Below are 16403 nucleotides of genomic sequence, written 5' to 3'. Positions count from 1 at the left end.
CTAAAGAGGGTCTTCTGGGTAATCTCCAGACACAGGGATTCTGCAGCTATCTGTTGGAACCAGCAATGTAATCTTTGACGGATGTCTACCAATTGATTCTGGACTGCTACCGCCTGGTTGGGAGACTGGAAGACATCCAAAAAGGCTTTTCAAAGGCTGGAAAGGAATTCAACTGCGGGCTGCGGGCTAAGTCGAAAGGAGCCTTCCAAACTAGGGAAGTTCCTGTTAAGTTGTTCAGGATGAAACCGATCTTGCCAGTATCATTAGAGAAGGGAGAAGACGGAATAAAAATTGAATCTTGCAATGATTACACACATCATTCAGTTTACTCGGGTCCCCGTCGAACTTCATTGTCCCACCTTTTGCAATGGCTCATTCAGAGAGAGCAACTGACGTGTCCTGGTGCAAGGTATCCCTCAGAGCTTTGTTTTCAGCCTTCAAGGAGGCTACTTCCTGCCATAAGGCCAATACTTAGTTTTGCAACTCCTGAATCACATCCATGAGGCTCTCTTCTACAGAGACGAGTAGTGGGAGTGCCAACCTGTCAAGGAGTGTGTCACGCTGGTGCGCACCTTATAGTCTTCTGGAAGGGTGAGTGAAGGTCACAGTGATTCCCCACTTCACGGTGGACCCCCCCATTATAGCCATTTATTTTCTCCACCCCCCACCATAAAGGACGTTACGGCATACGTTACCATTTTGTATTGAGTAGGGTCGTCAAGTGACCCATTCCCTAATGAAACTTTACCCTGACCAAGCTATCGCCACTTTCTAGATTCTGAAGTGTTCAAACGCAGCATGTTAAGGCCTTTTGTCATGGTCCTTTTCATGTGTTAATGTTATGTTTGAAGTGCTTTTACCTCTGCTGCCCTCCTGGCATCCATCTGCCCCATCCTACCTCATATGCTCCAATTCATGCGCCCATTCTGTAGTCATGTATTTCTTTCCTAATGTTATAAAAGGAGACACTCATTACTGCTTCTCCTTTACCATGCTGACCCTCCCCACACCTTTCCCTGAAACCATGTGTCAGCCTTACCTTTTAAAAAAATCATAAAATCCTTTTCATATTAAATCTAGGGGACACCCTCAGTTTCTCCCGCAACTGCATACCCCCTTTTTACAGGCTCCTAGTATGTTACTCATTGTATTCACTTTTTCTCACTGGTAATTTTCAACCTTTTATGTTTTCTTCAAACTAATCATCTCAAACTTTTTTCTTGAATTCAGCAGCAAATATAGATCGAACATCAACATACTGGTTGCAGGCCTCCAACTAGATTGCACTGCACAAGCCAGGAGGTGCCCAATCACCTTCTGAAGGTCTCTGCCCTGCCAGGAGGTGATTGGGCAGAGGATCCAGATTTTGGCCTTGAATTCATTCAAAATTCTCCTCGACCGGGGCCTTAAATGCACTAAGATTTTGTTAAATATATCAAATAAAATCCCTAGATGTGTGCATCGCCTACAACTTCAGGACACTTTTGACAACTTCTTGATTAGCGGACGACCCAAATCTCTCGATAATGTCCGAAAACTTATTTTCATCCTACATCTAGGTACAGAAACTGCATGGCTTATCGCAGCATTGATTAGTAGGCGAGTAGCGACCCAAATCTTGCTCTACTGTGCAATCACCTCTTGTACTCCTACCGCTCAGCACAAAGTCAAAATAACCCTTCTCAACGGCTGATCCCCTGACATCTCCTCGACATCACTTTCAAAACCTGTGCTTCTCCTTACCTCTTTCAGCATGTTGTCCCCTTGGAAAATAAGTTTTCTGACATGGGACACAATCCTTTCCTTAGCCTTCTCCAAGTCCTGCCGTCGAGCATTGAGTTCACTTACTGATGTTTTGTAAGAGGTCTCTGCTTCCTGAGCCTGCAGGGGTTGTAGAGTAAAGGCAGAGACTTAGGTTCAAGTGCTGAATGTCTATCCAAAAGAGAGCACATATAAAACATTCAATGGCGAATAACTGTGATATCAAAGTAAATCCTGGGAGAACCTGGGAGAACTCACCAAACTCGACCCGGCTTTTAAGTCCTTCAACATTGATGGGAATACCATCCCTATAGCGAAGGACATGAAAACCTTATGGATTTACATTGACTCGACCTTATCTCTGACTAGACAAACTAACTCTGTCTCATCAGCAGCAGCTTACACCTGTAAGCTTATTACTGCTTGTCGCCCGTTCCTTTCTACAGCTAACTGTGTGACCTTGGCCAGGACCCTCGTACTGTCCAAGGTCGACTACTGCAATCTAGGCGCCAATCGCTGTAACTTAAATAAGTTACAAATTGTCCAAAACAATGCGATTAGAGCTGCCCTCAACATTCCCAGGCTCCAGCACATATCTGACACTAGGCGTAACCTCCATTGGCTCTCTATCCCAGACCGCATTTCATTGAAGTCTCTGGCTCTCACCCATAAATGCCTTCACAACCAAGCACCCTGCTACTTGGCGAACAGATTTGACCTCCATAGCTCCTCTAGACCTCGCAGATCGGCCCAAGCCAATTGCCTTGTCATCCCACGATTCAATCTCCAAAGATCAGGCGGATCCAGCTTCCCTATCCTGGCAACCAAACTTTGGAACTTACTCCCTAATGAGCTGAGAGCAGAACCTTCCTTCCCGAAATTCAAACACCTTGCCAAAGCCTGGCTGTCCTCCCAAGACATCTAACACTGCTCACTGCCCTATTTGCACTCTGACCTACCTTTGTTCATGCATTCGGCTCAGCTTCTTACTGCTACTCTCCTGATTGCAAAATTCTTGTAATTTTACTGTAAAAACATTGTTATACTGCTTTGTTATGCTCTTATCATGTTGTATCCAAGTTATGCGCCCGGTTGCCCCTGGGCCTGGTGCGCTATAGAAATAAATAAAAATACAAATACAACCAGAAACCATTTTCTAACATTTTCCTATAATATGCTTTTATTTATGCTTAGCCAGGGAAGCTGACATCATACAGAGGGAGGTCAAGAAATTGTTCTAAGGTGCACTATGTCTTCGCCTTGCAAATGTAACCCTAAATATTAAATTCCAAAACATGACATGGATTAATATTCACATAAATCTTATTGGAAGCCAAAATCATCTTAAACACTAACAATCATATATCATCCCTCATCCATTATGATTTGTTAATATCCCTTGTTTATTCCAAGGCATTTTAAAAAAAGCTTCGTCCTTAACATTCAAGGGAGGCAAATATTCTCTCCTTTCATTCGTTTGAGTATAATTACAATATGTCTCGTGGCCAATTCTAGCGCAGTGTGCTTCCCTACACTCAGAATAGAATTCCTTGCATGAGGTTTCATCACGTTTGAAGGCAGGGATATGTCCTTACAGCTGTTCCCCTCTACACCTGTTCTCATCTGTTACTTACTTTGCCCATTCAGTTTTTCTATCACTCCTGCAGCCTCCAACTTTGTTCTACTTAACACATTTCTCTAAATCTATCACTCTATCCAATTTCTCATTCTTCATCCTGGCACCTTGATGCCACAATTATGGAGACCCAGATTATCTTGGCGTTGGACTTCTGAACACTATCCCCCATTAGAGGGTCTAGAAATGTCCTTTGGGACCATTTACCTTGGCTTGTGCCTCCTCCTGGGATCTCCGCCTCCGCTCCCGTTGCTTGCTGGAGCTGCCTGCGATCACGCTGCTCGCTTGGGAATACTCCTCCTCTGCCTTGGCGCTCAGTTGCTTCGCCTTCTCCAGGTCTTCGCAGCGCTGGTTGTAGTAAGTTTGGGATTTCCGCATTGACGTCCAAGCGTCATTCTGAAATCAGAAGACTGACAGTGTCTGGAACTGAAAGTTCTTCTAGTCCGGAGGGGAAGAGCAGAGGGAGGTTGGGGCCAGGAGAGGGGCTGCTACAACTATCACATTTACTCCTCCAAGAATCAAAATCTGATTGCCCTACAGATGTAAAAGTACACATATTCTTTCATACAGTTCTAAAGGTGATGTGAAAAGCCCTGTCTTTAAGTACTTTGAGGCTTGAGGATGTAGTTACCACCTGAAGATTTAGCATACACATAACTTTCAATGGTCAAATTCAGCAACACTAATTAGATGTACTTAAACTCTGAGACAGCTGCATTTTGGGAATTAAGGCTCTTCCATCTTTAAACCAGCAGGGAACACAATATCAAAGTGAATTTCTGCCCAGGGACATAATGCACCGGGAGGTTAGGTTTATATGATAGCTAGGTTGCGCACACAAGGAATTTCATTGTAAATCACAGTGCTTATGGCATATCAGACACAGCAACACAGATGTTATTGTAAATCATACAGGGCTGGGGAAAACAAATTTTAATTATAAGTCAGATGGGGCTGGAATAAAAGAAATGTTATTATCCATAATAGAGGAATCGTGGGAAAATGGATTTTATTGCAACTCAAACAGGGCTAGGAACAAAGGATTACTTTGTAAATCAAATAGGGCTGGACAAAGAAGATTATAAATCAGGAAGAGCTGGGGCGAGTGGGATATTATAAGAAATACCTTAGCTGAAACCCAGAAACATTCATTAGATTTACATAGCCTATGAGGGCAACCATAATTTTATTTGGAATTTAGAATAAGTAATGATGGACTGTCTGCGTGAAGTGACCGCGGCTGCATTTCCCGCGATGGAAATGTTTGCATGGGAAATGCACGAACACAAAATGTTCGTACATTCCCCATGCGAACATGCAGGGCTTTCCCCCGCAACCCCTGCTCACTATACTGTGTTTTTCCCTGTTCTGTTGGGAGAGCTCGGGGTAGTCCCCCGTAACTCCCGCTCACTGTAGTGAGCAGGGTGTTGTCGGGGGCACAGCCCCCTCAGCCCCACGCAGCCTTTAAAAAAAAAATCATACCGACCCCACCAAAACACCTACACATACCACGAAAAGTCCCAATTTATGGTAGTTAGAACTTTTCGTGGTGTGTGTTTTAGGTTTTTTGGTGGGTTTGGTAACTTTTTTCCGGACATTTCTTGAGTACTAGAATTTCATGTAACACGTACATATTTCATGATGGATTTCAATAAATTGTTATTTTGGATTTCGCTTTTGAACTATTGACTTCCTTGGGTCCACGATGTGAGATTATTTTAACGTCCTTTGTTCTGCGGATGATTCGGACACTGGCAGTAGGAGAAGGGCAGTGAAATATAGATATTAGTTTTGGATAAAGATAAATGATTACTTGAACTCAATAAATGGGACATTTATCCTGAAGAAGAGAGTAGATGCACTGCCGAAACACGGCAATTGCGCACATAACAATATCTGAACACCTTGGATCTTTACGAGCACTGTGTTTATGTATACAATACTCCATTTTGTTGATAAATGTAAAAAGAACATTCTCCCCACTGCATACCTCTTTCCTTTGGCATGGGCTCAATAGACCACTCCACTGACGAACCTAAGCCCTCTGAAACCACTACGGTACTTATTTGGTGCAGTATAAAGGTCTATAAACATAACTGTACATAACATATTCAAATGCAAGAATATCAGAATAGAAGCAGTACAAAACAATACAAAAATATTTTACTTTAGAAATTAATAGTCAGTCTACAGTTACTGACACCCACAAATGTTGTTTGTCATTATTTTGACGTTTCCATTAACGAATACAGCTACACCTTCTATTCTTTCTTTTAGGTTAGTCTCCCGTCCTCCTACCGTGCTACACAGACCATTGGGAAGATGCTTGCTTTGCAATTTTATTCTTTCTCTGTCTAATAACGCTGTCTTTCTTTAGTTCGCTTCCCTTACCTGGCCAAAACGTGCAAGTGTTTAGAAGCGGGGTTAAACCCAAAAATGTCTGGATATATGCAAACTTGAAGTGTAAATGTTATGAATGTATTGCTTTCTTGCATGGACTTCTGGGAGGTCTTGAAGGTAATCACTTCTTTACATGCTAGATTAATCATGCAATGGTGTTTGCTACATGTATTTAATGTTTACCATTCTCTTCTGCTCTTTCTGCCATTGTTCCCTAAATTCTCTCCGCCACTTTTCAATCTCATTTTTCTTGGCTGCTAGAGGCTGAAAGGAAAGTAAGATGAGGTAGGTCGTTAACTGAGATTTCAAACATTGACATAAACATGGTAACGAATTAGGTACGGCCACGCCAAATCCCAGAATGGTGATTTCCAGTCAGATTACCTCTCTATCTACAATGACTTTGGGCCTCATTCCGAGTCCGGCGCTAACCAATGGCGGTAGTAGCGCCTTGGTCGGCACCGGACCCGTACCGGCACCGCCCTGGTGAAATGGGAAATTACCGCCCTATTCCGAGTTGACCAGGGCGGTAATTTCCCATTCCCCAGGGCTCTTCCCCATTCTCAAATGAGCCCCCATAGGACTCAATGGGAATGGGGAAATTGCAAATAACGGTGACCGTACTTTACGGTCACCGTTATTGGCTAAAAGCAGGCGTTAGGGACGAGGGCGCAAAGGGAACTCGGAATGTGGCGGTAAGGGATTACCGGCACAGGTCTCGTTGACGCTGACCGGTATCCCTTACCGCCATACTCGGAATGAGGCCCTATGTATCCAATACCAGTGAACAAGGTTATCTGCATAAATATTGACATTTAAAAAACTAGACTGTCTTTTACTGTTCCGTGCGTTGATGAATTCACTCCTCCAACTAATGAGCCGAAGATATAAATGTTGATGTAATTATAGAACAGTGCATCAAAATTCAACTTTGGCAGTTACAGCTATAATGGAATTTAGTTAAAACACTCCAGGTAACTGATTCCCAAAACCTTTTCTTCAGCTGTATATTCACCTCTGCAAATTGCGGCTGGGAAACGTACACCTGATTCTGAAAGGTTTGTGCAAATTGCACACATGCATATATATATATATATGGCTTAATTGTGGAGAGGGCAGTGTATCTGCACTAACACTCCCTTTGCGTATGCAAATTGTGCGTCTGGAGGAGAAACAATGCCCCAAGCAATGTAAATGAGGGGCACACCTATAAAGACAGGCAGGGTCTACAGATTCACAAAACATGCAGCTTGGGAGGATACTCAGTGGCAACGTGTTCGCCATTGGAAGCAAGACGACACGGAGCAACACTGGTTTGATCCCCAGGTCTGTGCTTAGAAACCTCTGGGAATTAAGCGCGTTATAAATAACATATCATATCATGTCACTGTCCTAACATTTCTCCCATAAGGTTGTTCCTTCCCCCTAAGGTTTGGCACAACTTTCAAGGCAAAAGCTTATCAAAAATAGTTTTTCACATATCGCCTTCCCATGACACTATCAGCCTGCGACTGAAAGTACCTGAATGTATTTTTTCATCTGCAGGAGTCCTCCCATCTCAACAGTGGAGTTCCCAACTTTCACGTCATTTTCCATGACCATGGTATAGATATACTGGAGGGGCATGCAGTCCTAAAAGAAAAGCACACACAGAATTGTATGTCAATACGTGGAAAACATTGCATATTCACAATGCGTGCCAGATGCTCTTTAAGCATGCCCCATCTAGAAAACTCTATTGACCTACCGGAGAGACTTAAGCATAATAATGCAGTCAAAAAGCAGTCAAAAAGCAGTATATGCTGCTTCACAATAAAAAAGAGAGCAGGGTTTAGTGGTTTCAGATTAGCATTATTGGGACGTTCTCCCTGTGCTAAATCTCACAGGTGGCCTTTTTCTATCATGGCTGAACACATGGTAATAAACAGGCATCATCTTACTGTGGAAATGTCCACAGTGTGCAGCAACATGAGTAAAAATATTTGTCAGCTAAGTAAAAAAGGCCATTACTACAAACCTTACTCTGTCTTCACAGAGAAAAGGGTCCAGTGATGCAACAGATGCCATCAGAGAACACAAACAGCACAAATAGCACTTAAAATACAAAGAAAATGTTTCGGCGGAGTACCGTGAATGATATAGCCTTCTTCAGGATCTGTCTCATTGTGTTGAATTCTCACATCTCTGATTATTGACTGTTGTTATAGAACATTCATTTGAATATTATAATTGTGGTGTATTTCGTGGAAGTTAAAGATTCAAATTCTTAATATGCTGCTGAATCCTAATTTAAGTGTGAATTCGTAAGCATTAAACTCTCCTTTTTCTATATTTACATTGTTGACTTCCATCTTGGTTTTTTATTATGAGCAGTAGCCACATTTGACATTCACAAAAGTCACAAAAACAAACTTCCAGTGGTAAAAGTGTGCCAAAAAAGTAGGGGAACTATAAGTTTGGTGGGTGACGGGGTAGGCAGGAGGGAGCAAGGTGCAGCATAGGTTTCAAGGGTTGTGGATGGGCCAGATTGACAGCCAAATGGGTAGAACTCTGAATTGTTTTTCATTAATTTCTTTCAGTTGGTCAGTCAGTTGGAACATGCATATATGGCCTTATGAAACCTTTCACCTCTACTCACTGATCTTAACTGAAGACCAGTATCGTACCAAAATACCGGACAAGAAAATCTGGAGAATGAAAATTCAAAATTTTAAATGCAGCAATTCACTGCATATATAGGTGTGTGGGAGGGTGTATTAGGATAATAATACATGTGGGGAAGGTGGGGTAAGAGAGAGGGCTATGGGGGTCTTCCCTCACATACATATGCAGCAAAATGTGTTAAAATAAAATACCAACATTTTAATTTTCAGTATTTTCATTTTGCAGTGATCACATAGATCGCAGAAGACCTGTTGTGTCTTCCTATTTTTTAATGTAATCCGGCTGCAACTGGCTTTCCCCCATCACATCTATAGGGCCTCCAGATAAGAATTTGTAGTTCAGTTTTAAGGGCCTTCTTGAACTTGAGCTCTTCACGATTTCTCGGCTCTACTTGGATCTCGTCTCAGAGGTTAGAGCCCTGCATGGAGCGACGTTGTGCACCCAGTCTTGGCTTATTGGCTGGTTTGTGTTGCATCCTTCCTGCTGCTGCAGATCATAGATCTCACTGTGGTTGGTGGCATGAGATATAATCCAATATGTGTTTCGATATGAAAGTGATTTGTCATTTATATAGTGCTTTTGCCAAAAATGTGGTTTTGGATGCACAGATATCATGTGCAGGTTTTCAGGCGGCAATTGTAAAACTGTTTAGTATTGTGGGATTTCCCTGTGACTTTCATGTATAAACGTTGTTAAAGGGACGTTATGTTTAAGTTGCACTAATAAAAAACCTATGAAATTCATTGAAAAAAAACGTTGTTAAAGGGACTTATGGTTGCAAGGTAAAATAGAAAAACCAAAGAAATTCACCTGTTATGGTAAACTGGGCAACCATAACTCGCACCACCACCATGCACAACACTCAGGACATCAAATATGACATCACAAGTGGCAGAATTGATGACAGAAAAATCTGTTCACAGAAATCAGAGAAGAAAAAATACCAAATACCAAGTTTGTGGCTTTTTCTTGACACATCCCATCCTCATCACCTCTCCCTTCCCCAGAGATTGCTTCATTTGTTTGACAAGTGTAATGTTATGTTTTTAATATGTTTTTACAGCGATGCCCACGGACTACGGGCACAGTACGCAAATCCAACATGGCATCCTTTTCAAAAGTTTTGACGCACCTCACATTTTTTATTCAGCAGGCATGTACTATGTCCACGAACGTTAAGCGGCTTTCTGATTGGCCCAGACTACATGGTCGCTACCGCAGAGACCCTGTTTTTTATGTATATCCTAGCAAAAAGTACCCATTCTCGGAACGGGTTCTGTGGACAAACATGACAACACTCACATCAATTGTTGAAAATCAATGATCGTTTATGGATTGATGTGTGTTGCACTCTGAAGTAAACTGCACTGAGAATGGGCGTGTGTGGGAGTTTGTGGTTGGCAAGTATACCCAGGATCAGAGGTTGGGGGAAGGCAAGAGTTGGTGTACTGTTGCTTACTGGGACCCACTGTGCTCTCTCACCACCTGTTGCCTCACCCTGGCGTGGTGCAGTTTGTTGCAGTGCATTGTGGTACAAATTGTCATGATGCCTACCTCCAAGGAGCCAGGTCCGACCCAGCAACCCCAGAGGCAGGCATCATTCCCCCCAGGGAAGTGCCAGCGGGCCCAAGCTGGGGCCCTTTGGACACAGTCCTGGCGCCTTAGGCGCCAGGCTCATGTTAGACCCCTGTCCTGGCACCTTAGGCGCCAGGCTCATAAAGCTAGACATGTGTTCAAGTGTTTTAATGTGCACTTACCTGATGCAGACCATGCTGCTACATCCAGGCCCTCTTGAGGCCTGAATGGAACTACTTTACCTGTGGGACTACTTTCCACCTGGGTGTGGTCAGGGAAGGATACATACCTGATAGGTGGAAGGATACATATCTGGAACTTCTTCCTAAGCTATTTAAACCACGCCCGATCAGCAACTCACGCTTCGCGTTGTTCTGCTCCTCGCAGCTGGACGCTCACCGTGTCAGCTCCTGCATATGGACTTCAGCCACGCCTGTCAGCATCCTGGGTCGCCTGCAAGGGGAGATAAGAGAGAATTGGAGAGAAAGAAGACCTTACCTGCTAAAGCTGCATCACGGAGACATCACACCGACGATCCTGAAAGGGAAGACATCATTTTAAAAGCATTTCGCTTCGATCGCTGCAGCGCTGCATTTCACTCACCTTTCCTGGGCGCCTCCATCTTCGGGAGCGATCATCGGGATCCGCACCCACTTCCCTGAGCCTAGAGAGAAAAAGACAAGAAAACAAGGTGAGAGAAGGAAGGGAATAGGAAAGGCTCAGTTTCCTTCTAAGACTTACTTGTTGGGTCATTCCCATTTCATTTCGGGTCCTGCCGCTTCCTGGCATTCCGGACCCCGGCCCCTATGGGGAAAAAAGACAAAGACATTGAATGAGCGAATGCAAAGACATTACCTGAACGCTCACCCAGAACTTACCTGTCATTTACTGGAACTGCATGTTTCACTTCGGGTCGGCGCCATATCTCCGGCATTCCGAACCCCGGCCCCTAAGGGGAAAAAGACAGAAGCATTAGCGCTTGCTGCAAAAAGACAATGAACATTATTATTAAGCTTGAACTTTTGAACTTGCAACAGAACTCTTACAACGCCTCACCTGAATAGTCAAGCTTATTTTGAACTCCCATCAAACCTCAATCCAGTGAAGTAACTGGGTTTCAACGCGCCCCTGCATCAGAAGCAGGATGGAGAACTCATCCTTCCAGACCCTAAGGTGAGACTTCACGGGGTATCGTGGAAGGGTATCGTGGAGGGTTGGAAGGGAGTGGGAGGCTTGAGCATTATTCCGTCAGTAGGTAATACTCCCTTTTCACGCACAGGGGAATATTCCTGCGAGCCAGGAAAGCCAGAGTAGAGGGGCCCTTCCTATCCATCTTCAGAGTCCTGCGCTTCACCATTGAAGAAGCATCAGCACTCGAAGCCAGACCTGCGCCTCTGTGGGAATCAGGTGAGCGTGACAGAACGCGAAGCCAACCCACAATTTCCCACCCGGGCGCTATGGAGACTTCCCAGACAGATCAGCTGGCCCAGCTTTTGGGGGAATTACGGGCAGAAGTGCACTCAGCCCGCCAGGAGACTAACGCTCTCAAAAGAGAACTGATCCTATCAAAGGAAAGAACAGATGACCTGGCCAAAAGGTTATTGCAGGCCCAGGCAGGGCACACTCCTTTACCTAATTCCGGAGGTACTTCCACACCTATGGTTTTGGATAACCCGGTACAAATCAATCTACCTGGACACATGCCTTTGGCCCCGCCTGAATGTTTTTTGGGGGATCCCAAGAAATATGCCGTCTTTATGAACCAATGTCGTTTACACTTTCTATGCAGACCCGGGGCCTTCCCTAACGACCAGACCAAGGTAGCCTTTATACTATCTTACCTCAGTGGCAGTGCTGCCGATTGGTCTATGCCATTGGTAAATCAGGATGATCCCATTCTCCAGAATTTTCAGGGTTTCCAGGCCAGCATGGAAAGATTGTTTGCTCAACACTGTCAAGGACAGGCCCTTGATAACGAACTGCTATCCTTACGACAAGGTAATCAGGATCTCCTGTCCTACGTTGCCACCTTTAATAGACTGGTTGTGGAAACTGGATGGCCGGAAAACAAAAGGATCACATTGTTTCATCGAGGCCTGCGCGGAGAGCTTAAGGATGTTCTAGCTCAGATAGTAGATCCACCCCAGGTCTGTGCAGACTACATAGACTTGGTGGTTTAACTTGATCACAGACTTCAAAATAGAAAAGAAGATCGGTTCAAGTACGAAACCCGAGTACCGATCAAAACCCACGCTAACTCCAAGAGTACCGACCGTATCCCAACCTATGCAAATCGGCGGTGTTAAAGGACTATTAACGCAGAAAGAACGAGAGAGAAGGCGGCAAATGCAACTTTGTCTGTATTGCGGGACTTCCGGTCACTTTCTTCGAAATTGTCTGGTTAAACCACCTAAGAAGGTGGTTGGAGCCACTGATAACGATTTATTGACACCTGATTCGGGAAACGACCTAGCCCGACAAGCGTAGGGGTCCGCTTGCCGAGCTTGAAAACAGACTCTTTGACCTCGCATTTTGTCATGCCAATGGTGCTAGTGGAACCAAAACAGCCTCAGCAGTTACATGCTATAAAAGCATACATCGACAGTGGATCTATTGGAAATTACATAGACCGTGAATTGGCTTCCAGGATTAAGCTCCCTCTCCGCCCGAAAGTAACCCAAGATGTCATTACTACAGTAGATGGAACCGAAATAGCCTCAGGGCCTGTAACGCATTCCACTGTTGAAATGACACTGGTGGGTCAGGATGGACATCGGGAAGCAATCGTGTTTGATGTGATCAAGGCCCCACAATTTCAAGTAATTCTTGGAATTCCTTGGTTAGAAACACATAATCCCAGAATTGACTGGCGAGCAAAGAAGATAGGTTTTCCTGATTGTGAACCAACTTGTTATCCAAGAAATCCAGTTATGGGTCTAGCCTCAGCAACTTCCACCCCTGTACAGCTACCGTCAGAATACCAAGAATTCCAAGACGTTTTTCAGAAGGAACAGGCTAACACGTTACCTCCCCATCGGTCTTATGATTGCCAAATCGATCTGGTACCCAATGCTCAACTACCTTGTAGTAGGATTTATGCTCTTACGGAACCTGAGAACCTGCATTTGCGTCAGTATTTAGATCAGTACCTAGCCAATGGTTTTATTCGCCCGTCCAAGTCTCCAGTCTCCTCAGCTCTGTTCTTCGTGCCGAAAAAAGAGGGTGACCTTAGAACATGTATGGACTATCGCGCCCTAAATCAAATAACGATTAAGAATCGTAATCCTCTGCCCCTGATCCCTGAGCTTATCGACCGGGTGAAAGACGCTTGTGTGTACACCAAGTTAGATCTCCGAGGAGCTTATTATCTGGTGCGTATAAAAGAAGGCGACGAATGGAAGACTGCATTCCGCACCAAATTTGGGCTCTTCGAATATCAGGTGATGCCCTTTGGTTTGTGCAATGCACCTGCCGCCTTTCAGTACTTTATGAATGATGTTCTTCGGGAACTTATCGATGTCTGTGTCATTGTTTATATTGACGACATCCTGGTGTACTCTTCTTCAGAATCCGATCACAGAAAACATGTTAGGGCAGTTCTTGAGACATTGCGCCAGCACAGACTATTTGCAAAGCTCGAAAAATGCGTTTTTCATACTATAGAAGTTGAGTTTCTCGGATTCATCCTGGCACCTCAAGGAGTCCGAATGGACTCGCGAAAGGTGGACGCCATACTCAAATGGCCATCTCCTAGCTCGGTGAAGGGAGTTCAGAGCATGATCGGCTTCGCCAATTTCTATCGAAGATTCATCCCGGAATTTTCCCGAACAGTCCAACCCATCACAGCTCTCCTAAAGAAAAACAAACGCTTTGAATGGACTCTTGAGGCCGAACAAGCCTTTCAGGACCTGAAAACCAAATTCACCTCTACACCTGTATTGAAGCACCCGCACCAAGATCTCCCTTACATTGTGGAAACCGACGCATCCAGTTCGGCCATGGGAGCGGTCCTGTCGCAAAGAGACCCAGAAACTAACCAACTACACCCTGTGGCCTTTTTGTCCAGGAAATTTTCTCCTCATGAAATCAACTACGCAATTACCGACAAAGAGTTACTGGCTATTAAATCTGCTTTCAAGGCTTGGCGTCACTACCTTCTCGGGGCAAGACACATCATCACTGTAATTACGGACCACAGAAATTTACAGTATTTAAAGACGGCCAAAGCTCAATCTTCACGACAACTCCGGTGGGCTCTATTCTTTGCGGAATTTGATTTTGTAATTACCTATCGCCCTGGCTGCAAGAATGGTAAAGCGGACGCCTTATCCCGGATTGGCATGGAAGAACCCAATTCGAGTTTAGAACCTGTGCCAATCATACCTGAACAAAGAATCTTAGGCCTAACTTCATTGCAAACTATTGAGGACATCCAAACGCAAGTAAAACAACTTCTAGACTCTTCGGCCTTACTGGAATGGAGTCAAAAGGGTCCTCATTACACCGTTAAGGATGATTTACCCTACTTCCATGTAACGCTCACCTGATTCCCGTAGAGGCGCCGGTCTTGACTGGGCGTATACCGTATCTTCAAAGGTGATGTGTAACACACGGCTGGCTCTTTGGGCTGGACCTCTGTGCACTGTATGTCTGACTCGAAGGGTAAGATGTCTGCAGATGGAAAATATGGGATTAATGAACTGGGTTATTGAATGTCTCTCTCTTCGTCCCTTTCTCTTCTCCTGTAGAACCCCAAAGGTTAACGCTCTCACCTTAGGTAAGTGAACGCCGTGCTCTCCATCTGCCTCGGGGCAGGGTGCTGTAACCAGTTTCTTCACTGGATAAGGGGAGCAGGCCTCTTGACTTCAGAGGACTGCTGTCCGTCGTTTACTGCACGAACGGTAAGTTTCGAGTAATTCTAATGTCTTTAAAGTCTTTAGTAATGATGTCTCTTGTTTTGCAGGGTTCCGGCGATGGCGGATGACGGGCTGAAGTGAGTTGAAGATGGAGCCCGTGTGATGAATAGAAGCGCCTGGAAGCACGTAAGTAAGCGCTTGTTGCCTGCTTCACGATGCGCTCTAACTGCCTTTTTATTTTGCAGGTACAAGTTCGGAGCGGCTGCAGGGTGCCGGAATACCCACTGGGTTAGATGTGGAAAGGAGTAATGGCACGTGAGTATTAAAGTTCCCCAATGTCTTTAAACGCACCTTGTTTTGTCTTTCAGATGCGGGATGCAGCGCCGAAGGCCTCCGGAGCGTGCGAAGAGTTGGTAAGCTTTTGTCTTTCAGATGCCGGAATGCAGTGTGAAGACCTCCGGAGCGCACGAAGAGTAGGTAAGCCTTTGTCTTTCAGATGCCGGAATGCAGCGCGAGGCGTTGGTGACAGCCGATGGACCAGGTAAGTGAAGAGCTGTCACTGAAGACCGTAATGCTAACCTGTTCTTTCTTGTCTTTATAGGTGTTGCTGAAGACTGGATTCAGGATGGTAAGCCTTTTCCTTAGGCCCAGGATCAGATGCAGAAGACACGGTGAGCGTTCTGCTGCAGAGGATGCAGAATAACGCAAAGCAAGATTCATCCATCGGGTGTGGTTTAAATAGCCTCCTGTAGTGCTTAGGTGTCTCCTTCCACAGCCACGCCTAGGTAAGAAAAGAGTTCCTGCTTTCCAGAAGAGTTCCAGTGTTCTGAATCTAGGGAGTGGCTCCTGCCCCACCCAACAGGAAAAGTAGTTCCAAACAGAAGAGGATCAGAGGCTCAACTGGCAGGCAAGTAAGCAGCATGGTCTGCTGCAGGTAAGTCCACCCAAGCATTATGAGCCCGGCGCTTCCAGCGCTGGGACTGGGCATATTTATGAGCCTGGTGCCACTGGCGCCAGGACTGGGTCCAAAAGGTCCCAATTGGGACTGGTTGGCACTCAGAACCTGGGTTATGGATCTACTTCCAAGGGAGTTGGGAAAACCCTGACCTTTTGGAAGCAGAGATGACAGTACCCCCCCTCAAGGCCCCTCCCAAACCGGGCTTCTCCGGGGGTTTTGGCTTGTCAGGAAATGTTCTGTGAAATCTTTTGATTAGGCGAGGAGCGTGGACATATTCAGCAGGTTCCCAGGATCTCTCTTGGGGGCCGTAGCCTTTCCAGTCAATTAGGTAAAATAGTTTAGATTTGGAGATCTTGGAGTCCATAATGCTTTTGACTTCAAACTCGAGTTCTCCATCAACTAGGATAGGTTTTGGAGATTTAGTTAGTCGGGTTTGAGGTTGCACGGGTTTTAATAGAGAGACGTGGAAGACCGGATGTATCTTCATGTGCGGGGGCAAGTCCAACTTGACCGCTACTGGGTTTACTATGGTAGTGATGGAATAGGGACCAAG

The 16403-nt window shown here is 44.9% G+C and overlaps 1 protein-coding gene across 3 annotated transcripts in view; it reads right to left on the bottom strand.

Moving 5' to 3' along the window:
• The window catches only part of GMIP (GEM interacting protein), a 588802-nt gene that overhangs the window by 162891 nt on the left and 409508 nt on the right, over positions 1 to 16403 (bottom strand). For all 3 annotated transcript variants that reach the window (XM_069604014.1, XM_069604013.1, XM_069604015.1), the window contains 4 exons: positions 7319 to 7429; positions 5981 to 6061; positions 3605 to 3793; positions 1744 to 1881 (listed from right to left, as the gene is read on the bottom strand). In XM_069604014.1, the coding sequence (XP_069460115.1) occupies positions 1744 to 1881; positions 3605 to 3793; positions 5981 to 6061; positions 7319 to 7429 (519 nt within the window). The remainder of the gene's footprint in view (positions 1 to 1743; positions 1882 to 3604; positions 3794 to 5980; positions 6062 to 7318; positions 7430 to 16403) is intronic.

This window comes from Ambystoma mexicanum, chromosome 3q (genome assembly GCF_040938575.1).
Source record: "Ambystoma mexicanum isolate Mex_15411 chromosome 3q, UKY_AmexF1_1, whole genome shotgun sequence".
NCBI lineage: Eukaryota > Metazoa > Chordata > Amphibia > Caudata > Ambystomatidae > Ambystoma > Ambystoma mexicanum.
Note: the sequence above shows the minus strand (reverse complement) of the source record. Positions and strands in the feature narration are given on the sequence as shown.